Below are 24,512 nucleotides of genomic sequence, written 5' to 3'. Positions count from 1 at the left end.
ATAAAGGCTTAATGGAGGAAGAGACTGAATCTAATTTGGCAAGGAGAGCAGGAAAGACCTCAAGGTTGAACAGATGATTTAAAATGGGTCTTGAAAGTTGATGCTAGGCAGACAATAGGAGTGGGAAAGTGAAAGTTTTTAGAGGTGATAGAAACAATGGCATAAATAAGTGGGTTACATTGAAGGTATGTTGAATGACCTGGTTTGGCCTAGTAAGTTGGGAAGTGTGAGAAATAACAACTATAAAGATAGGTGAGGTATACATTGTGGGAGGTCTTAAAAGTCAGGGTGAGAAATTCTTACAACTCATATTCTTAAGGTCTTTATAGACTGATTTCCCCCCCTTATAATCTACTATGTCCCATCCCCCTAGCATTTTTGGAGAAGCTTGTATAATCTAGGTCTTTCCTGATTTTAGTGACTACAAAATGATTTTATTTCTAATGGTATTATCAACATACCAGAAAAACATAGATTTTGTCACATAGTTTTTCCAAAACCCATTAATCAGAAAGAAAAAACAAACCCAAAACTGAGCATATAATCTCTGTATCTCAGCAGCTACTATCTTTCTACCTGGAACTGAAGAAATGAGAAGGTTACATTCTTACATAAAGTTTTCTATAAAACACAAAGCTGGCTGTATTTATTGTTAAAATAAAATCCAGATTTCATTTAATTATTTTTCCTATAGTCAAAAAAAAGAGCATTAAATGTTCCATACATATTTATGAGCAAAAATGCTGTGATGCTCTCCATCAGGCTGCTTTGTTGAATTGATGAAAAAAAGAGACGTTTCAAAAACAGAAGATAGAGTGCAAATGCAAAATATCTCAACCTAATACAGGAATAGGTATACAGGGGAATACCTATATCCCCCTGTATACAGGAGAATACCTATATCCCCCTGTATACAGGTCTAATGACATTCCCTTAGAACTTTTTCCAAAGTAATGAAAGAAAAACTCACTAAAACTTAATATGTGGAAATCCTTTGACCCTTAAAACAGAACTTCAAAAAACATGTACAATATTCAGAAAAATGGTTCTAGTGAACATGTGCACATAAAAAGCAGATTTCATTGCTCTTGGAAAATATTTCCTGGTGAGATTCTTAAGTATCTGTTAAGGAAAACGAACAATAAATTCCAGTAGGTTACTCTGGATATACATGTGGTCTATATAAATGTAAATTAATTCACTATATTCACACTTAATATACAAAATCAATGCCTGATCGCAACACAATCTGTCTGCTAGCTTGAATCTGTTTTCTGGTTTGAAAAAAATCACATTTGTGTTTAGTGATTTTTTTTTTCTGTTAATAATAAATGACTAATAAAGCAGAACTGCATATGGCAGATTGATTTAATAAAACTGGTGTATTCAAGGTAAAGTATGACCTTCTAGAAAAGGAAAGGGCAAACTAAAGCCTGTCGGCCAAATCCTGTCCACTGTCAGTTTTTGTAAACAAAGTTTTATTGGCAACATAGCCAGACTCATTCATTTACTTACTGTCTATGACTGCTTTTGCACTCCAATAGCAGAGTTGAAATGCTGTGACAGAGACTGTATGGCCCCAAAGCCTAAATATATATAATATCTGGCCCTTATAGAAAAATGTCGTGATTCTTGTTTAGGATGAATGTAAACCTTAAATTTCAAAATGTAGTTACATTGGTTATGTAGATCTTACTTTTTTTTTTTTTTTAAGTCAGAACCACAAGATTTTTTACTAGCCTTACTCTCAGATTTTAATTCTGCATTCACCTTCTCTAAGAGCGGTAGCGCCAACGGGTGGCCCAAGGCAACCTTAACTCCAGTCCCTACCATAATTTCCATCAGTCCCTCCTATTCTTTGATATAAACAAATGAGGTATTATCTATCGTATAAATTCTAAGCATAAAAACACCACTAGATATTTTTGCTATTTTTATTGATGTGTTAATATCTAAATAAAAATAGGATAGTGCACTAATAAAAGAAAATAGTGTAGTTTCTAGGCAAACAGCGATTCAAGGGAAGTCCCCCTTCCAACCAAAGTACCATCTCTAGAGCTCTTCTATATAGAAATCTAGCTTTAAAGGATTACTGCTTTGTAGTATCCCTACCTAAAAAAATAGTAACACATTTTTAGCCAAACAAAGGCATAGTTTCTCTATCAACATATATATCTTTATGATGACTGTGAAAACAATTTTTACTTCCTTGTCTTAGAGTATCTTATATAACACGATTAGTGTTTGGGCAAAATTATGTGTAGAATTCTTTACTCAGTTTCTAGAAGTTAAATCACTTAAGGATCAAGCCTTATTTAGCTGTATATCTAGCACACAGTAAGTGTTCAATAAGTATCTTCTAATGATAGAATAAACGAAAGAAGTTTACTAGTGTCTTTCATTTTTGTTGGCTGTAAGAAATCACAATATCCTTCCAGAACGCAGTACATGAAGAAGAACATGTGAGATACACATATTTGTAGACAACTAATTTACTTCAAATCATAGGATAATAATCTTTAAACCTATTAGGATTCTGAATCTTCATGTCCCAGGTTCAGATACAGAATTATATTGTAAGCATTTTTAAAAATAATCCTTAGGAGCAAATCCTTTAAAACCAAAGGGAACTAAAAAATGCTTATTTTTTAATCAATTCTAAAATAGGTAAAGTGATCAAGTTTATATTTTCTTAGTCAGAAGGCTAATAGGCTTAGTGCCCTAGGCAGTATACACACTGAATGTTTACATCTTAAAATGAGTGATGTTATTGTGACTTTGGAGGCACAAAGATCCATTTAAATTTCTCTTTTATTTGGTTCCTTTGAAGCAGTTTATTCTAATTTGGGCAATCTGAGAGACTTTATTAGACTAAGAAGAGTACTTTTGTTTATTACTCTTTAATATGACATGTATGAAAAATACCTTGTTCCCTATATTACTCCATATATGTTGGATCTTATTACTTTTCCTAGAATATTTTACTTTTTAATAGTAACTTGATGCATATTTAATAAGGATAAAGAAAAATATACTTAATATAAAATAAAGTATAGAGAGGGCAGACAGCAGAAGCAAGAAGAACTACAATCCTGCAGCCTGTGGAACAAAAACCACATTCACAGAAAGATAGACAAGATGAAAAGGCAGAGGACTATGTACCAGATGAAGGAACAAGATAAAACTCTGGAAAAACAACTAAATGAAATAGAGAAGATGCAAGAAATGTTTAACAAAGATCTAGAAGAATTAAAGAACAAACAAACAGAGATGAACAATACAATAACTGAAATGAAAAATACACTAGAAGGAATCAATAGCAGAATAACTGAGGTAAAAGAACGGATAAGTGACCTGGAAGACACAATGGTGGAATTCACTGCTGCGGAACAGAATAAAGAAAAAAGAATGAAAAGAAATGAAGACAGCCTAAGAGACCTCTGGGACAACATTAAACGGAACAACATTCACATTACAGTGGTCCCAGAAGGAGAAGAGAGAGAGAAAGGACCCGAGAAAATATTTGAACAGATTTATAGTCGAAAACTTCCCTAACATGGGAAAGGAAATAGCCACTCAAGTCCAGGAAGCGCAGAGAGTCCCATACAGGATAAACCCAAGGAGAAACACACCGAGACACATACTAATCAAATTGGCAAAAATTAAACACAAAGAAAAACTACTGAAAGCAGCAAGGGAAAAAACGACAAATAACATACAAAGGAACTCCCATAAGGTTAAGAGCTGATTTCTCAGCAGAAACTCTACAAGCCAGAAGGGAGTGGCATGATATACTTAAAGTGATGAAAGGGAAGAACCTACAACCAAGATTACTCTACCCAGCAAGGATCTCATTCAGATTCGATGGAGAAATCAAAAGCTTTACAGACAAGCAAAAGCTAAGAGAATTCAGCACCACCAAACCAGCTCTACAACAAATGCTAAAGGAACTTCTCTAAGTGGGAAACACAAGAGAAGAAAAGGACCTACAAAAACAAACCCAAAACAATTAAGAAAATGGTCATAGGAACATACATATCGATAATTACCTTAATCGTGAATGGATTAAATGCTCCAACCAAAAGACACAGGCTTGCTGAATGGACACTAAAACAAAACCCATATATATGCAGTCTACAAGAGACCCACTTCAGACCTAGGGACACATACAGACTGAAAATGAGGGGATGGAAAAAGATATTCCATGCAAATGGAAATCAAAAGAAAGCTGGAGTAGCAATACTCATATCAGATAAAATAGACTTTAAAATAAAGAATGTTACAAGAGACAAGGAAGGACACTACGTAATGATCAAGGGATCAATCCAAGAAGAAGAGATAACAATTATAAATATATATGCACCCAACATAGGAGCACCTCAAAACATAAGGCAACTGCTAACAGCTATAAAAGAGGAAATCGACAGTAACACAATAATAGTGGGGAACTTTAACACCTCACTTAAACCAATGGACAGATCATCCAAACAGAAGATTAATAAGGAAACACAAGCTTTAAATGACACAATAGACCAGATAGATTTAATTGATATTTATAGGACATTCCATTGAAAAACAGCAGATTACACTTTCTTCTCAAGTGTGCATGGAACATTCTTCAGGATAGATCACATCTTGGGTCACAAATGAAGCCTCAGTAAATTTAAGAAAACTGAAATCATATCAAGCATCTTTTCTGACCACAACCCTATGAGATTAGAAATAAATTACAGGGAAAAAAACGTAAAAAACACAAACACATGGAGGCTAAACAATACGTTACTAAATAACCAAGAGATCACTAAAGAAATCAAAGAGGAAATCAAAAAATACCTAGACACAAAAGACAATGAAAACACGACGATCCAAAACCTATGGGATGCAGCAAAAGCAGTTCTAAGAGGGAAGTTTATAGTTATACAAGCCTACCTCAAGAAACAAGAAAAATCTCAAATAAACAATCTAACCTTACACCTAAAGGAACTAGAGAAAGAAGAACAAACAAAACCCAAAGTTAGCAGAAGGAAAGAAATCATAAAGGTCAGAGCAGAAATAAATGAAATAGAAACAAAGAAAACAATAGCAAAGATCACTAAAACTAAAAGCTGGTTCTGTGAGAAGATAAACAAAATTGATAAACCATTAGCCAGACTCATCAAGAGGGAGAGGACTCAAATCAATAAAATTAGAAATGAAAAAGAAGTTACAACAGACACCGCAGAAATGCAAAGCATCCTAAGAGACTACTACAATCAACTCTATGACAATAAAATGGACAACCTGGAAGAAATGGACAAATTCTTAGAAAGGTATAACCTCCCAAGACTGAACCAGGAAGAAATAGAAAATATGAACAGAGCAATCACAAGTAATGAAATTGAAACTGATTAAAAATCTTCCAACAAACAAAAGTCCAGCACCAGATGGCTTCACAGGTGAATTCTATCAAACATTTAGAGAGGAGCTAACACCCATCCTTCTCAAACTCTTCCAAAAAATTTCAGAGGAAGGAACACTCCCAAACTCATTCTATGAGGCCACCATCACCCTGATACCAAAACTAGACAAAGATACTACAAAAAAAGAAAATTACAGACCAATATCACTGATGAATATAGATGCAAAAATTCTCAACAAAATACTAGCAAACAGAATCCAACAACACATTAAAAGGATCATACACCATGATCAAGTGGGATTTATCCCAGGGATGCAAGGATTCTTCAATATATGCAAATCAATCAATGTGATACACCATATTAACATATTGAAGAAGAAAAACCATATGACCATCTCAATAAATGCAGAAAAAGCTTCTGACAAAATTCAACACCCATTTATGATAAAAACTCTCCAGAAAGTGGGCACAGAGAGAACCTACCTCAATATAATAAAGGCCATATATGACAAACCCACAGCAAACATCATTCTCAAAGGTGAAAAACTGAAAGCATTTCCTCTAAGATCAGGAACAAGACAAGGATGTCCACTCTCGCCACTATTATTCAACATAGTTTTGGAAGTCCTAGCCACGGCAATCAGAGAAGAAAAAGAAATAAAAGGAATACAAATTGGAAAAGAAGTAGAACTGTCACTGTGTGCAAATGACATGACACTATACATAGAGAATCCTAAAGATGCCACCAGAAAACTACTAGAGCTAATCAATGAATTTGGTAAAGTAGCAGGATACAAAATTAATGCACAGAAATCTCTTGCATTCCTATACTGTAATGATGAAAAATCTGAAAGAGAAATTATGGAAACACTCCCATTTACCACTGCAACAAAAAGAATAAAATACCTAGGAATAAACCTACCTAGGGAGACAAAAGACCTGTATGCAGAAAACTATAAGACACTGATGAAAGAAATTAAAGATGATACCAACAGATGGAGAGATATACCATGTTCTTGGATTAGAAGAATCAATATTGTGAAAATGACTATACTACCCAAAGCAATCTACAGATTCAATGCAATCCCTATCAAATTACCAATGGCATTTTTTACAGAACTAGAACAAAAAATCTTAAAATTTGTATGGAGACACAAAAGAACCTGAATAGCCAAAGCAGGCATGAGGGAAAAAAATGGAGGTGGAGGAATAAGACTCCCTGACTTCAGACTATACTACAAAACTACAGTAATCAAGACAATATGGTACTGGCACAAAAACGGAAATATAGATCAATGGAACAGGATAGAAAGCCCAGAGATAAACCCACACACCTATGGTCAACTAATCTATGACAAAGGAGGCAAGGATATACAATGGAGGAAAGACAGTCTCTTCAATAAGTGGTGTTGGGAAAACTGGACAGCTACATGTAAAAGAATGAAATTAGAATACTCCCTAACACCATACACAAAAATAAACTCAAAATGGATTAGAGACCTAAATGTAAGACCGAGCACTATAAAACTCTTAGAGGAAAACATAGGAAGAACAGAAGAACACTCTTTGACATAAATCACAGCAAGATCTTTTTTGATCCACCTCCTAGAGTAATGGAAATAAAAACAAAAATAAACAAATGGGACCTAATGAAACTTAAAAGCTTTTGCACAGCAAAGGAAACCATAAACAAGATGAAAAGACAACCCTCAGAATGGGAGAAAATATTTGCAAATGAACGATCCGACAAAGGATTAATCTCCAAAATATATAAACAGCTCATGCAGCTCAATATTAAAGAAACAAACAATCCAATCCAAAAATGGGCAGAAGACCTAAATAGACATTTCTCCAAAGAAGACATACAGATGGTCAAGAAGCACACGAAAAGCTGCTCAACATCACTAATTATTAGAGAAATGCAAATCAAAACTACAATGAGGTATCACCTCACACCAGTTAGAATGGGCATCGTCAGAAAATCTATAAACAACAAATGCTGGAGAGGGTGTGGAGAAAAGGGAACCCTCTTGCACTGTTGGTGGGAATGTAAATTGATACAGCCACTATGGAGAACAGTATGAAGGTTCCTTAAAGGACTAAAAATAGAATTACCATATGACCCAGCAATCCCACTACTGGGCATATACCCAGAGAAAACCATAATTCAAAAAGACACATGCACCCCAATGTTCATTGCAGCACCATTTACAATAGCCAGGTCATGGAAGCAACCTAAATGCCCATCGACAGACGAATGCATAAAGAAGATGTGGTACATATATACAAGGGAATATTACTCAGCCATAAAAAGGAATGAAATTGGGTCATTTGTAGAGACGTGGATGGATCTGGAGACTGTCATACAGAGTGAAGTAAGTCAGAAAGAGAAAACAAATATCATATATTAACGCATATATGTGGAACCTAGAAAAATGGTACAGATGAACTGGTTTGCAGGGCAGAAATTGAGACACAGATGTAGAGAACAAACGTATGGACACCAAGGGGGTAAAGCGGTGGGGGGTGGGGATGGTGGTGTGATGAATTGGGAGATTGGGATTGACATGTATACACTGATGTGTGTAAAATGGATGACTAATAAGAAAATAAATAAATAAATAAACATTAAAATAATAATAATAATAAAAAAATAAAGTATATAAGCCTTTATATGCTTGGCTTTCAATTCTCTGTTCTTAGCTTGTAGCACAGGATCATGTGTATCACTCATTTCCCCATAGATATAAATTTTGCCTTTTAGCTTTTATATTATAATCATGTGAATTTAAAAAAAATTTTTGTTGCTTTTTCCTTAATAACCACTTACATGTGATTTATTCTTGGTCTACCTCTTATCACATTTGGTTTTGTGATATGAACGATTTTCCATAGTCATTTTTCCCATACTCTTTAATTTTCGTAGCTGTAGAAGAAAGTTCTATAGGACCACATCTAATATAGTATTTGCTATTTTCTTAGTAACTTATTTTGCTTTTTACAAAGAGATGTCATAAATGTCAGGAAAATAGTGTATCTTATAGTCCAAAAGACTCAAAAATCCTTCTACCTTTGTAAGCACCTCAACTGTTCCTAGAAATTTGCTGACTCCATTTTCTTGGATAAATCTCTTGTGTTTGAGATTTAAAAACTATTGGCATCTCATGTCTAAAGTAATAGCTCACCTTGGACCTGGTTTTAGAGAATGGTAGGGTTTTTAGAATTGTTTACTTCACTTTCCTTCAATTTACCTGGAATTATTACATTATATATCTTCTCTGTTCATATCCACTGATATGTCCACACACTTTCTGTATCTTCCCTTTTGATGTCACTGATTGATACTTTTTTTTAATGTTCTACACTTTCACAGACCTAATAGTATAGTGAAATTAATTCACTTAATTGACTAAGTGATGCTATTAAAACATTTCAAAGATGATAAATGTCAAATACATGATCCTAAAACATAACAATTTAACACATACATGTTTTTGAGACACCTGTCAAACCACCATGTGGTAAATGGGGTCCCATAATTTTCAGCTTCATACAGTAATAACAGGACGATATGTATTCATTAGAAAGACAATTAGAAATCTTCACTTCATTGTTAAGAGGAAGCATGGGGATATGGAGAAGTTAGTCATAACTCCTTTTCAATCCCAGCTCTGCTACTTTAATATCTGACCTCAGACAAGTTTAACTTCTCTGAAACATAAGTTTTCTTTTGTATAAAAAAGGAATATTTCCCAGTGTCTTTTGTAAGGATTAAAAGATACAATATATGCAAAGTATCTGGCAGATCACAGATTTTCAATAAATTGTAGCTATTTTTTTTATCATATTCAGGTATACATCCTTCTTGTGATGGAATGCATCGTGGATATACATTTCATATAACTTTCCATTGTCTGAGAAAAATTACCACACCCTGCCAGGTAGGAGATATACACAGCTTTGCAGTGTGCTACAGGTATGTGCAGCTTGAAAACAGAAGGGAGTAGATGACATTTTTTTTTTTTTTTGACATTTTTTAAGATAAAGGCACTACAGACGCCCTACAGAGGGGCAATTGATAGAATTTTACTTTGTTCTTTCTGTTTGGCTAAATGGTGCCATCAAGTCTGGGACTTTTCCTCAAGGAAATATGAGTCACTTTTTATGATTTAGGTAGGTCCACATAAAGCCACCATTCTCCTCTTAATGAAAGAAAGAATGGAACTTGTTAAATAAAATCAGCTTGTATCAAGTTTGATAATAATTTCACAGTAATGCTACGAGAAAGCAGCAAAACTAACCACTGTATCAAATGAGATTTTGTGTTGAGCACTTCTAAAATATTTTCTTCCAGATCCTTCAAAATCTTTTAAATCTTTCTAACCATTGATTCACAAGGATGCACTTCAAGGTTCCATTTAAAAACAGGACAAACTGATGATTTTCTGACGCAGAGAAAAGAACCTTAGAACTGGAATTAGAGAATTCACATTTGCTTACTAGCTGTGAATTTGAACATATCACATAACTTCAACAAATCTCAGTTTCCTCACTTATAGAATGGCAGGAAGATTTATCTTACAAGGGTTGTTTCAAGATTAAATGAGATAATAGGTCTTCAAAAAATAGACTTTTAATTTTCTCCTCTGACTCCACCTCTACTTGGTCTTGAATGAATTGGTTATAATCCAGCTTAGAATCAGCCAACAGAAGTTCTCTGATTCTAAAGGTTTTATAATGAGAACTGGATTACCTGATTTTGAGGATTATGCATGGCCTTTCCTCTTCCTCTTCCTTTCTGTTCATCAGTCATTTACTATACACTAGCACACCAGGGGGCAGGCAGAATAACAGAGAGGACATGGTAGATTGCTTATGAAATCTGCTAAATGGATAAATTAAGGAGTAAATGAGGTGAAATCAAATAGTTGGATTATATTTTAAGAGATATAAAGAGAGTCTGGTCAGAGTATAGGACAATCATGAGGAGCTCTTCAAGTGGGCAGAAAAACAGCATCTGAATTTAATGTAATCAAGGTCACTTCATGAAAAAAAATTCCAAATTTTATCTTTAAAATAACAGACTAGGAAAGGATCCTGGGAGTGACTGCTGATCATTTTCCAAAGACACCCCAGTTTCCTGCTATTGAAAAAAGACTGCACAGTTTTGAGTATCATCAAAAATAAAGAAAACATAAAGTTATCCCACTCATGGAGAAGGCTGTGGATCCACTGCCCCTAAAATATTTAGTCTAGCTGTGTTTGTTCCAACTCCAGAAAGACAGCCAGAGAAAAGAAGCCAAATTGGCAGATGAGAGGAAGACTAGAAAACATTACAATTCTTAGAAAAGAGTCGTAGATTCTTAGAATTGGAATCATCCTTAAACATCATAAATACCAATTCCTTACGCTTCCAGAATTCTCCTGATAATCATAAATAGTAATCAAAGGTCTATTATATGCTGGGGACTGACTAGAATCATTCCCTTTTATTGCAGCCTTTGTCCAAACTGTCACCTTAAACAGATCTCAAATACATCCACTTATCTCCACTGCCATCATCCGGCCCGTCATTTTTCTCCGCCGTTTAGTCTACCGCAATAGCATCCTAACTGGTTACCCTCTTCTACTTCCGCTGCTCACAACCATGTTCCAAGTTCCCAATCCACTGCTACAGAGTGATCTTAAAACACAAATCAAATCATGTCATTGGCTTACTTAGAATACTTCAATGATTCTCCATCTACTTTAGGACCAAGTCCAAAATAATAAACATGGTCTTGGATGATTTGGCTCCTCCTTCACTAATACCACCTAATACTGCTTTTCCCTTGGTTCACCAAGGTCTAGCCACACTGGCTTTCTTTCAGTTCCTCAAAACAGTTAAATGCTTTCCCACTTAGAACCATCACATGTAAGAATAACCACCACCACGGCCATTACAGCTAACATTTATCAAGTTTTCACTATGTGACCAGCTCTGTGCTAAGTGCATTAAGTGCATTATCATGTTTAATCCTCATAAGAAACTCTATGAGGCAGTTATTATTTTCATACTTTTACTGTTGAGAAAACAAATATTTAGAGAAATTAAGTGACCTGTCTAAAGCAAGGCAAGTGGCACAGGTGGGAAGTATGTTATATTGCATATTCCAGGAGCAGTTTTTCCCCCCACTCTTCCCAAGCTAACTCATACCATTCTTTATGGTCACAGCTCATACAGCATTTCAAAAGTCTCCTCTCATCTCCTGATCTAAATTTGGCAACTTTGTCACAGTCCCTTAAAATTTTCATCTAGAGAATGTATTACAGTTTATAATTATATATTTTATGTGATTATTTATTTAATGTCTGTCAAACCTCTGATAGACTATAAATTTCATGAAGGCAGGGATCAAATGTTCAATGAATGTGCCTGAATATAAATATAAATATCTGCTGAACAAATGATTGCAGAAAGTCATCCAAATCTAAAGATGAGGTGTTGAATCACTCTATGGAAGAGTCTGAGTGTTAGGAATTCTATTAAAATATTCTTGCCTACAAAAAAAGCTGTTCCCTTATAATGTCTATCCCTTATAATGTCTGTTCCCTTATAAGGCCTATATATTGATTTTAATTCCGGTCTCTTGACCAATACTGAAAAAGTATATTCTCTTCCCTTTTACAGCTCTTCAAATACTTTCAGCCTAGAGAATTAAAGACAGAGAGGACTGGCAATTAAGGTGGGATAATTCCAGATTTACTCATAAAAGCAAGCTAGAACATAGAGGATAATTTCTTTGAAATTAGAGACTTATTTAGGGCACATTTATAGAAATTAATTCTTTGCCTATAGTAAGTAAATGCAAGAGGTATATAGACATGAGATGGGACCACTGTGTTTGGCACTCTCTATCACAAATTGGGTTCTAATTTGTATGAATCTAGAAAGAAACAAAACTGGAGGAGGCTATTAAAAGGGAATTAAATGACCATACAAAAAGTTTGGGAAAAATAAAAACTAGCTATGCAATTACAACTAACCTTAGATATCCCCAAATTACAAGACTGACATCATGAAGTGCAATCGTATTTTCCCATATCTCTTGAGAGTTTTAACAGAACTCTGGATTAGATGAACTATATTTCTAAGATTTTGAAATTAATATGATAAAATAGAAGTTGGGAATTATCAAGAGCCAAAAATATTCTTCAGGCGTTTTATATATCTTAATTAATTCAATATAACCACTAAAGTTTTTTAAAAGCCTTTATCTCCCATCCTTAATGAGGAAGATGGAACCTCAAAGTTGGAAAGGTCCTTTTGTTTCATAACTTATCTGATGCCTAAAACCTCTCTATAAACTCTAGGCCAAGTGGCTTTCAGCTAATATTAAAATATCCCCAGCTATGCTAATTAACTTGATGGAAGTGGGGGGATCCTTTCACAATATATCAATATATATATATGCGTATCAAATCATCACATACATTTTAAATATCTTAAATTTTATTTGTCAATTATACCTCAGTAAAGCTGGAAAAAAAATCCCCAGCATAGTATAATGCTTTGGATTTTGAGATCTGGATTTTGAGTTTGGAGCTATGGGTTTAAATCTTAGTTTAGCTATTGATCAGCTATGTAACTCTGAACAGGTTACTTACTGTGCTTCAGTTTCCTCATTTCAAAAACTGGAATAACAAAATGTGTCTTTTAAAATTGTTAGAGAATTAAATGAAATTCCACAATATAAAATATCACATAGCATTCTGCCTGGCACATAGCGAATGATCCATAATTGTTAATTTCCCTCCAATAACAGAAATCTGCTACCTGCCAAAATAGTCCATTTCCTCTTTGGACAGCACTGGTGATGGGTTACTAGTGGAACCAGTCCAACATTATTAAGCAAATAAAACTTAGAAGTTTGATATGTGTTATTTTAAGAAAAGATGTTCTGTTCTTCATTGTTATTTTAAGTTTGGCTATAAATTTTAGTTTATATATATTTTTAAGCAATTTGTCACTCAGAAATGGCAGAATTTCATTTCTTTAAATTAAATTAAAAAAAATTTGAATGACAGAGAAATACAGATTACATTCATATTTGATGAGAAGCCTTGAATAATTGCATTGATATAAATACTCCATTGAAATTTCCCTTTTGGTTAAAAAAAAGGAAAAAAATATTCACCTTCTAGTGACTCAGGATTAAATGGTATGGCAATGATCTTTTAAGACTAAATGGATCATCTCCCTATTTTTATTAATAATTAGTGACAAAAATTAAGAGTATCAGAAATGTATTGCTGTTTTACTACCAGGCTAGAAAATATATTTAATTATTTAAGCTCACAAAACAATTTTTAAGAAAATTTATTTTTATTTAAGTTGTAAGATAGGTTATAGAAAATTATATTTGCTCATTTAACCTATTAAATAAATATTGTTATTAAACAGTACCTTTCTTTGTGACAACCCAGCACACTCTGTAGATAAAGTCACTTGCCTTTTATTAATTTAATTTACCACTTTATATGTTATGTAGGTTCATTTGTTAGAGAATATTGTAGCTGACTTGTCCCATAGGGAAAAAAAAAAAAATTACCCCTAACATATCTGATTCAAATACAACATGAAGCCTCCTACTTCCTCAATAATGTAAATTTAAACAAGCCAAACTTTTGAGGAAAGAAATTATGTTTCCCAATGAATTACCTCATGGTTTACTCCAATCTTGCAAATACAAAGAAAAATATCTTCTACCTATTATAATATTTTATGGTTTGAAAATTTGTAGTTTTTTAATCATGAAAAATGTTACGGTCAAATTTAGTTTGAAATGATCAGAACTAAATGTAAAGACCAAATATTAGATACAAGAATGTTCCTGAGATCACAAATGTAATTTATATTGGATAAAACTATCAGTATCTGTGTTTTCCCTCATTTCTCTTTTGTAGAGTAGGTTTTATTTGCCACATCACCAATGAATTTAAATTTGTAGTGGGTAAGTATTTTGTATTCTGAATTTTATAAGCATAGATCATGCTAACATGATTCCTAAAAATGCTCACAAGATGATTTAGAAGTTGAAAGTAAGAGCATAAAATAAGCTTACTGTTTCACCAATCTTCCCAATGTTTCCTTGATCTCCTACTTCTCCCTGTTAATAAAGAATATAAAGTTGCAAAAATGATTATTTTTCAAACAAGATTACTCTCAACATTTCTCCTGTTTCCATTTTAATGTAATTATCTATAACCTAGAAAATCACAAAGAAACTTTCAGTTATTCAAAACTCTTGTTACAGTATTTGTATGGAACGTAGTCTTTCCTGTATTTTCATTCAAATACTATTAACTTGTTTTCTTAAATTACATTCTTCTATTTATGACTTTTAATCACTTTTAAAACACTTTTACAAATAAAATTTAAAAAATAAAATATCTACTGAGGTATACTCTATAAATGGCAGAGTGGTAGGCTGCCACTGTAGAAGATACTAAGAAGAATGAAAATAAAGCCCTTACGCGCAGGAACACTCTCTTTGCTTCAGTAGAGAAGGTATCTCACAATGCCGAGCATAACAAGCAGAACAGAATACACGCTACAGGTAAGTAGTAAAGGGGTTCCTAGGCACAGGCACCCTGTGTACGGGTGCAGCTAGAGCTGGCTTCACTGGAGAAGTAATGCATGTTCATAATCTTAACTGCAGTTCTGCCGTCCCTAAAGCTCTGAAAACCCAAAGTTTTTCACAACACATTTAGTGGCAAACTTGACCTAACCTGTGTTTATTTGATAGTAATGCTTTTACCTGATCTGAGTGAGGCTACTTATAGTCTTGATATAGTTTGATTAATCTGAACATCCTTACATTTCACCATAGAAATATCAATGTGTCTAATTATGGTTGTGCTGTCCCATAGCCTGCTGGCAGTGTTAAGTAAAATACAGTATATATATATATATATATATATAACCTTTTTAAAATCCAAACATTAATGGTTTCAAATAATAAATTATGAAACTGTATTTGAGTTGGGCCCTGAAGAACAGGTGATTTTTACACTGGTGATGAGAAAGAGCCATTTTTAGTGGTGAGGAATGGCATGAGCAAAGGCTGAACAAAAGCACAGATTAATGAAAGTAGAAGATTAAGTTCAGGGTACCACATATAGTTAATCTGACAGGAATGTACATTTTATTTATACCAGAGATAGGAAATTAAACCATCAACTGCTGTCTAAAAATTAATAATTATATTGCAGTGTGGGGTAGTTAAACTCCCTGAACAATACTGTAGCCACTCATGATATGTAACTACTCAGCATTTGAAATTAACTCGTCTGAACTGAAATGTAAGTATAATATACACACTGTATTTCAAAGACTTTGTATAAAATATCTCATTAATAATTTTAATATTGATTACATTTTGAAATGATAATATGCTTATATCTTGGGTTACATAAAATATATTACTGAAATTAATCTCTCCTATTTCTTTTCACTTTTTTTTTTTTTTTTACTGTGGCTCACATCTGTGATTCGTATTACATACTCTATTGGATGGTGCTGATTTTAAGCACTGAAACCTAATATTCATATAGGTAATCAGTTTGAAATAAACTTTCAAAGACTATAAAAATTTTCTTTTCTATTTCTGTACGCATTTAGATAAATAGTAAAGAATAAAACATTGTAGTAGTAGGTTGGAAATCCTAGTTTTTGACTGATAGTTCATTAGACAGCTTTTGTAGAAAATAATGTGGCAGGATTTTATGTATATATATATACAAATATATACATAATATGTATGTGTATATATACATATATATAATTAATTTTCTTTTATTTTCTCCTCCTTACCCAACGCCCCTCTCAAATTCCGACTAGGGAGATGGACCCTTTGTGATACGTAGTCTTAAGGGAGGTCTGTGTTAACAGGCAGAAAGCAAAAGTTGCTTGCAGATTACCTACATTCATGCTTTAGTTTTCAAAGAGCCTGAATGTAGGAGGTGAGTTGTGTTTGAGGGCAAAAAGAGACAGAGAGGAATAATCCCCCAGGCCTAGGGAGAGAATAGAGATCCTAGAGTTCTGTGAAAGGCGGTGACACTTAACCAACCCCTAAGTGCTCCCCCAGAGTGCCAGGTTCCCCTAAGGGAGTGCCAGGTCCTAGTGAATAGCTATGTAATACACCAAGGAAGAAATTTCAAGTATGAGGACTATATGAGACAAGTATGAGGACTGAACATTAAAGAACTTCCTTCACTTCCTAGGTAAAACAGATGCCACCTAGATGCTGGTGTAATTCTAGGGAGAAGGCAGGATGTCAATAATCACTGAGATTGGTCTCTTGCCAGTTTGACTGGATGGTAGCTCACAGGTGGATTTTTTAGAGCTATTTGGCAGTACAGGGATTAAATACAGTAAAGGAGAATGAAGCCTTCTATTTATAAATATCATGCTTCTATTTTCTGGGAGTTTTTCTATGTAACTTGAGAGTCAGGTACACATACTCTCCCAAGATAATTTCAGCAACAGACATGCTGACACAATAAAAAATATTTTAGCTCATATTTCTTTATTAATTGACCTCAAAAAGTGTTGTTTGGTTTTTTCCTTAGTTTCTGTATCACAAAAATGAAGAGTTTAATGTAAATAATGAACTCTAGCTTTAGGAAATTTAGCAATAAATCTATGATGCAATTCAATTTTTCATTGAATTTTAAATTTGTACAAATCACCAATTCTTATAAGTTTCTTTCAGACCTTAATGCTGTACATATAAAACCACTGCCTTACTTTATATTTGTTGGTGTTACAAAAAAATCATACAGTACTTGAAAACAAAGCAAGAAAGTAGGTAACACATTTTTTCAATGTCATAAAAGTATGAAGAACACCCAATGATTATGCAGGGTATGTGCTTACTTAGACTTACTGTATATTATTGATTAAAGGACCCAGACTTAGTGAAAATACACACACACACACACACATAAATTTTTTAAGTGAAGTTATAGTAACTTGTAGATTTCTGTCCAGTGGAATAGACAGCCCTCAAAGTTATGGTTTATTGTCCTGTATCTAACTACACATCTGAACATTCCTTTACTAAAGTGCATATCCAATTACATAGACATAGTTATAGTCATAGATATTTATAGACATATATACAGATACAGATATAGATATAAAGACATATAGCATTTCAAATGTTATTCAATATTTGAACAAGTTTTAACATATGACTGGTTCCTTCAATTAATGAGTTGAATAAAATCTTTGACATGTGTTTATTTTATATTGTTATGAAAGTCATAACTTTATCTTTTTGAAAATTATACTTTGTAACTGGTAATAAAGTCAGTTGCTTCACCTTCAAGCCTTCTGGTCCTGATTCACCTGCATACCCCTTTGGACCTGGTTTTCCCTAGAAGAGAACAGGAAAAAAAAAAGATATGTTTAATCATTCTTATTTTCGAAAGTTTCCTAATTTATGAAACTCAGACTATCCTATGAGATGAAACACTTCAAAATTATTAGATAAATGCATTTCATCAAACTCATTAGCCATTCCTTCTACCATGTTTGACTGTCTACTTGCCATGCACAGCTCTAGGATAAGATAATTAAAAAAAATAAGTAAAATACTTAGTATGTTAGGTAGTGGTAAATTTGAAGAACATCAAATTAAGCAGGAAGGGAGATATAAACTGTTGTGGTAGTTTTGTTAAAATTTTTGGTAAGACTGCCAAAAAAGACCTCACTGAGAGGGTGGCAATTGAGTAAAGACTTTTAAAAAGGCACAAGTTACATGGATATTTGAAGGAAGAGCATTCCAAGCAGAGGCGAAGAGCATGTGTAAAGGCCCTGAGGCAAGAACGTGCCTGTGTGTTGGAGAAACGATGAAGAGTCAATGCAGCTGGAGAGAGTAAGAGAGGAGATGAGTAAGGAGATGAGGGATGAGAAGGGAATGGGGGATATGAAGCCAGGTCATGAAAGGCCTGGCAGTTTACAGTAAGGGCTTTGGCTTTAACTCTGAGTGGCTTTAACTCTTAGCAGGTTTTGAGAAGAGAGGCACCAGGATCTATGTTTTAACAGGATCACTGTGATGTAAGAGCAGAAGCAGGGAGTCCAGAGAGGAGTCTACTGCAATAATCCAAGTGAGAGACGACAGTGGCATTATCAGGGTGGGAACAGAGGAGGCTGTGAGAAGTGGTAAGATTCTGTATATAGTTTGAAAGCAGAGCTTCCAGGAATTGCTGATGGGTCATGTGTGGAATGTGAAAGAAAGAGAAGAGTCAAGAATGAACTCAAGAATGAGTTCATTCAGCTTTAATCTGACTAAGGGGCCAAATGAAATGTGGTAGACTGTGGGAGAACAGGTTTGAAGGGTAAATTGAAAGTTTAGCTTTGGACATTTCAGTTTGATAATCTTGTTAGACATCTAAGTGGAGAGATCTTGTGGTAGTTAATACAAGAGCAGAGCTTAGGGGTAGAAGGTTCTGATCTGAACATATAGTTTTGGAAATCATCAGCATTTTGATGGCATTTAAAGCCATAAGAATGGACCAGCTCATCTAGGCAGTGAGTGTAGATAGCAAAGAGAAGTCCACAAACCAAGCCCTGGGGAACTCTAAAATTTAGAATTTGAAGAAATGAGGAAAATATGCAAATCTGCTGCCAGAGAACTAGGAGGAAGATAATACAAGTGAAGAAAGTCTTTCCAGGAGGAGAGTGATCTTGTCAAATCTGAGGGATATAAATACTGAGTAATATGAAGACTGAGAAATGACCACTGAATTCAGCAGCATGGAGGTCATTAATGACCTTCATAAGATCAACTGTTTCAGAGTGGTGGGGAAGAATGGTTTCAGCAGATGGGGTGAGGAGAAAAATTGGATAAAGCATGTAAATCCAATACTTTTGAGAAGTTTTCCCGAAAAGGGAAGGAGAGAAAAGTAAAACCTGGAAGGAAAACTGGAGTCAATACAAATTTTGTTTTTGTTTTTAAGCCAGAAGAAATAATAGTATGTTTATATGCTGATAGGATTGATCCATTAAAGAGAACAAAATTAAGATGCAGGAGAGAGTGGGGAAAATTGCTGGATCAATGTTCTTCAGTAGGCAAGACGATGTAGTATGTAGTGAATGAGTGGAAGTTTTGACCTCACCTAGAAAAATGGCCTGTTCATCCACAATAACAAGAGAGAAGGCACAGTAAATGGCATAGATACAGGGAGGTGGGATAGAAGTGACGGTAGAAACTTGTGAAAGTTCTCTTCTGATTACTTCAATCTTCTCAGGGAACTAAGATGAGAGGTAAAGGGCTAATAGAAGTAAATGGAGTTCAGGAGAAAGTATAAAATAATGATTTAAAAATGTGAAAGTAAATGGGTATGGAAATAGAATTCAGAATGTTATCAAAGGGATAATTACAATGTTTTAAGCATGATGAGTAGGGATATGTGGTGATGAGAGAGATAAGGAGTAATGGAATGGCATTAGAATCAATGAATTGAAATTTCTATTGGGACTGTTGGATTGGGTTACAAGAAAGAATGCACCAGAAAGAAAGGGGATGATGGTTGGGGAATGAGAAGTTTAAAACTGAAAATGAAGAGGTTGCTCTTACTGGTAATGACAAGGTCAAGGGTTTCACCATAGTAGTAAGTAGCTGAAGAGAGTAGAGGAAAAGATCCCTGAAGGAGAGAAAGTCAATATCCTGGAGTAATCTACAGTAGGTGGTTTCTAATCTCAAACAACTGATGTCTGATTATGCAAGATTTGATTAAGGAGATCACTATACCTCAACCAATGTGTTCTAGGAGTAGAAAAAGTGTGTGGGGAGATTGCTAAAAAGAATACTAATTTATGATATCTACTAGGCATTATATATTTGGATTTTATTACTCCTACTCATTAACAAGTACTTGCATATTCTTCTTTCTTAAAATAAAATAAAGCAAAACAAAACAACCCTCTGGCTTCCATTCTGTTTTGACTACATACAAAAACTTTAGCAATTTAAAATTATATTTAGGACTTCCACCCAAAAAGTTGTTCTAATTTTGGTCTCTGTCTTGCTTGAAATTGTCTAGTGGTTCCCTACCAAGCACAAAATAGAGCAAAGGATAAAAAATTATCCTATTATTGTTAAATATCAATTGCTCTCTAATCAATTTGCAGATATAAAAGAAGAAATGTAGTTAAGAGTCTAAATCATTACAGGACTTTGATATTTACAAAATAATTAATAATACATTTTATTCACACTGTCTGGAAAAAGCCTTAGCAGGAATATTTCTTTCATCTTTAATAATGTAATACTCAGGCACTGCAGTATATTAAGAAATAGTTATACATCACTATCTACATTATGGAAAGAATCGCACTGGTATCAGGCATTGGCATATTTATAATCTCTTTGAAATCAAGTGATTCAGAGCATCAGTATTGGAGCCATCGCTTTTGGTCCTGTTTAAGTTCTGTCATATTACGGTTATCCTGAGCATGTTATGCTTAAGCATATAATATTAAAGCCTCATTTTTTAAAATCTAAAAATGCAGTCAATATCTTGCAGGGTTGGTTTCAGATTAGGGATGATTCCTGTGACAAACTTAGAGCAACACTAGGCCTAAATTAATATTCAACCAATAGTAGCAACAATTAATAACAAATATTATGACTGAGTAGGCAAAAGGTGAACATGGTTTTCCTGTTTTCTAGGGAAGTAAATTTTAAATAAGACCAATTATACTGGAGCACAAATAACAATGGTCTTTCTGTTATATAACTCACCTCACAAAAAATGAAAAAATAAAACAAAAACAACTCTTCTTTTTCTTTCAATAAGAGAGTGGCAGTATATGTGCTAGTTATGTAAAGGTGCAAAAGAAAGAATTACTGTCTCTTTAAATGTAAAAATACTGTAAGAACCGGTACAATATGATGTCCTCAAGTAAAGAATGAGATGTATTTCATGTGAGTCTAATAATGCCTCTTAAAATGTGTTGCACACACCTTAATTACTTCATGATATTGTAAACTTTTGTCATGCATCCCCAAATTCTTAAAAAATTCATTTTCAGAACTTGAAAATAAGAAATTCATGTATTACCACAGAATATTATCTGAAAAAAAAAGTTGGACAGAAAATACGTCTTATTTGCTTTCCATAATTTTACTGACAAACTCAGAAAACAGAAATTTCCAAAATATTACTAAAATGGTTAATGTATTTAGCTTCATATTACTTTTTGAGAAACTTTATAAATAACTTGTACAAATTACTAAGACTGTAAGACTGAAGGAACTGAAGGAATAAGTAAATATGTAATAGGCATAATATCATTTAAAATATCTCTGGAAAATTTTAGTTATAGGTCTATTTTATTTGGGGGGATTGTATGGCTATAGTTTGTTATAATCTTGGCTCTTTGCTATAACTTAAAATTTGGTGCCATTAAAAAACATTTACAAAACAGTTGCTTTAAGAGAAGCACACTTCGAAAATTATTTATATGATACCTACTCTTGGCCCCAGTTCTCCAAAGGATCCAATTAGTCCTTCTTCACCCTTAAAAAAGAAGATCAGAACATGTCATGGCCTGATATACGTATTTAAAAATGTAAACCTTATTCCAGTTTTTCTGAAATCTGAAGCTCTTTCTGAGATGTAATGAAAATAATACTGTGATTTTCTTGTATTTTAGAACTATATCACCCCATAAGGTTTAAATTTTTTGTGTGACAAGCTCATATCTACATTAAGGGGGATATGTATTGTACTACTGGGTTATTTTTCAATTGGTAGATGATATAAGTTAAATATAGAAAATTGAGGGTGGCTAAGAGTGAAAGCTATTAGGGCATCACAAAAATCAGGATTAGGAATCACTGAGACTGTGAATTATGGACAGCCTTTACCTTCTTGGGCTCAATATCTCTGACATAGAGAGAAACTCAATTAAGTTCTTAATATATGGAAATCAATACACATTGGTATATTAAAAAATTATTGGTACAGAACATGTTTGCTCTTGGCACATTCTGATACCTAATTCATTCAGCAAATATGTTTTTGAGTCTCAGTTCTGTCTTAAGCCTTAGAGATAAAGGTATATCAGATCCTACCCAAATGGAGCTTAATGTCTAGAGTTTCTTTTTGTCTAATTTACAGATCCAATATTTTCGGGATTAAATCAGTTACAATGTCATAAAATATAAAATTTTGTGCATTCCTCTAAGGATTAAACACTGTATGGGTGGATAGAGAATAGAGAAACTTAAAACAAATAATTTTTATACTTTATTCTCTAAGAGAATTAAAAAGTAATAAATGTGTTTATTCTACTTATTGACATATTTTCTAAACATACTTATTTTTTACCTTTAAATAAATAGTTCATATTTACCACATCTGAACAACATTTACAGACCTCTTTAGAAATCATATATTCTATTTTATTTAAAAACATTTTGCTCAGTCCATAATTCAATTAAAATATAATATATGGGTTAGAAATATAAAATAGACACAAATTTTAAATATAAATTCTGGTACATATAAGTGAGATTCTAGACTCAGATTCTTCAGACATTCCATGGACACCACGACATAAATCACTTAATGAATTCAGAACATTAAAATGATTCCAAATTCCATTCCATAACTGCTAATATAAAATGGTAACTTGAAATCCTCGATGGCAAAAATTGTCCATACTAATGCAAAGTTTTCTTTGAGCAAAAACTAAAGTCCCATAAAAAATAAAAAAGGAAAATCTGAATTAAAAAATTGCTTACTGGATATTTATTTTCTTCATACCTGAGTTCCTTTGAGACCAGGAGGTCCAGGAGGCCCTCTATTTCCAATGAGCCCCTGTAAAGCAATATAAGGACACACAATAAAATTTTTAGCTCAATTAATACATTTTCAATAGGCATTAATCTCAGATGTACAATATTATTTGGTACCATTCATTTCCCATTAGGAAGTTATCAAAATGGGATGGGAGGATAGATAAGCAGAAAACTGCCTGCCATCCAAAAAGTTGGAAAACATACGATAAACTTATTTTTAAACAATATGTTAATGTTCACATAATCTGCTCCATATGGACACCTTTTCGTAAAAAGTACTCTAAATTTAAAGCAATAGGCCCGATTGTTAATCTTATACTAGTACAATAAAAAGATAATAGAGTGTCCACAAAGTCTGAAAACAGATGGAGAAGATATATAGTGTTTTAATATCTGTTAAGAGACTAGCAGAGTCTGGAACACATTATTCATATGAAATGCTCAACTTACTTCCTTTCTTGATGCAGGCTAGTGAAAAGAGAGGAAAATTTGCAGAAGAAAGTAACAATCTGAACATGATTAGGAATTTCAAGATTAAAAAAAAACTTTTGTTAATCTAAATGCATGTTGTTAAAAACCAAATACTCTTTTTTTTTTTTAATTTACTTTTTTTTTGGCTGTGCCATGCAGCATGTGGGACCTTAGTTCCCCGACTAGGGATCGAACCTGCACCCCCTACAGTGGAAATGCGGTGTCCTAACCACTAGACCGCCAGGGAAGTCCTCAAATGCTCTTTGAATAACAATTCATCCAAGTAACTAAAACAAAAACCTTCCTATTTCAGAAAACACTGTATATCATCTATTCAACATGGCAACATTTTTCGTTTTGTTTTGTTCCCCTAACTGTGCAATGTGTCAAAGTTTTAAGTAAATCTCTTTTAAAAACTACCTTTGCATTATTGCTTTTAGTAAGTCTATAACCATTAAATGGTTTTATCAATTTTTAACTGTAACAAATAACTATGCCAAATAGCAGACCTACCCATGTGACTGATCTTTAGTTTGGAATGGAGCAGAGTGACAAAACTGCATGAGAATCTTTCCTTCGTGATATATCTTGGTCTATCATTGCTATGTTCTAACACAATCAAAAAATGAAAAACTCTTCATCGGTTTAAAGTCTGTAATATATTATTATTCTGTACATAAGCACCATTCAAGAAACTGCATCAGTTTAGGCAATAACCTAGCTGTTTTGCGCAGCTTTCTTACTTTTAATAGGAAGAGATGGATTATTGAAATGAGAGTATACTG

General features: G+C 33.6%; 1 protein-coding gene across 4 annotated transcripts in view; it reads right to left on the bottom strand.

Moving 5' to 3' along the window:
* The window catches only part of COL24A1 (collagen type XXIV alpha 1 chain), a 395,517-nt gene that overhangs the window by 191,493 nt on the left and 179,512 nt on the right, over positions 1–24,512 (bottom strand). For all 4 annotated transcript variants that reach the window (XM_061183940.1, XM_061183941.1, XM_061183942.1 and 1 more), the window contains exons 22-25: positions 23,222–23,275; positions 21,926–21,970; positions 17,767–17,820; positions 14,503–14,547 (exon numbers count right to left, since the gene is read on the bottom strand). In XM_061183940.1, the coding sequence (XP_061039923.1) occupies positions 14,503–14,547; positions 17,767–17,820; positions 21,926–21,970; positions 23,222–23,275 (198 nt within the window). The remainder of the gene's footprint in view (positions 1–14,502; positions 14,548–17,766; positions 17,821–21,925; positions 21,971–23,221; positions 23,276–24,512) is intronic.

This window comes from Eubalaena glacialis, chromosome 3 (assembly GCF_028564815.1).
Source record: "Eubalaena glacialis isolate mEubGla1 chromosome 3, mEubGla1.1.hap2.+ XY, whole genome shotgun sequence".
NCBI lineage: Eukaryota > Metazoa > Chordata > Mammalia > Artiodactyla > Balaenidae > Eubalaena > Eubalaena glacialis.
Note: the sequence above shows the minus strand (reverse complement) of the source record. Positions and strands in the feature narration are given on the sequence as shown.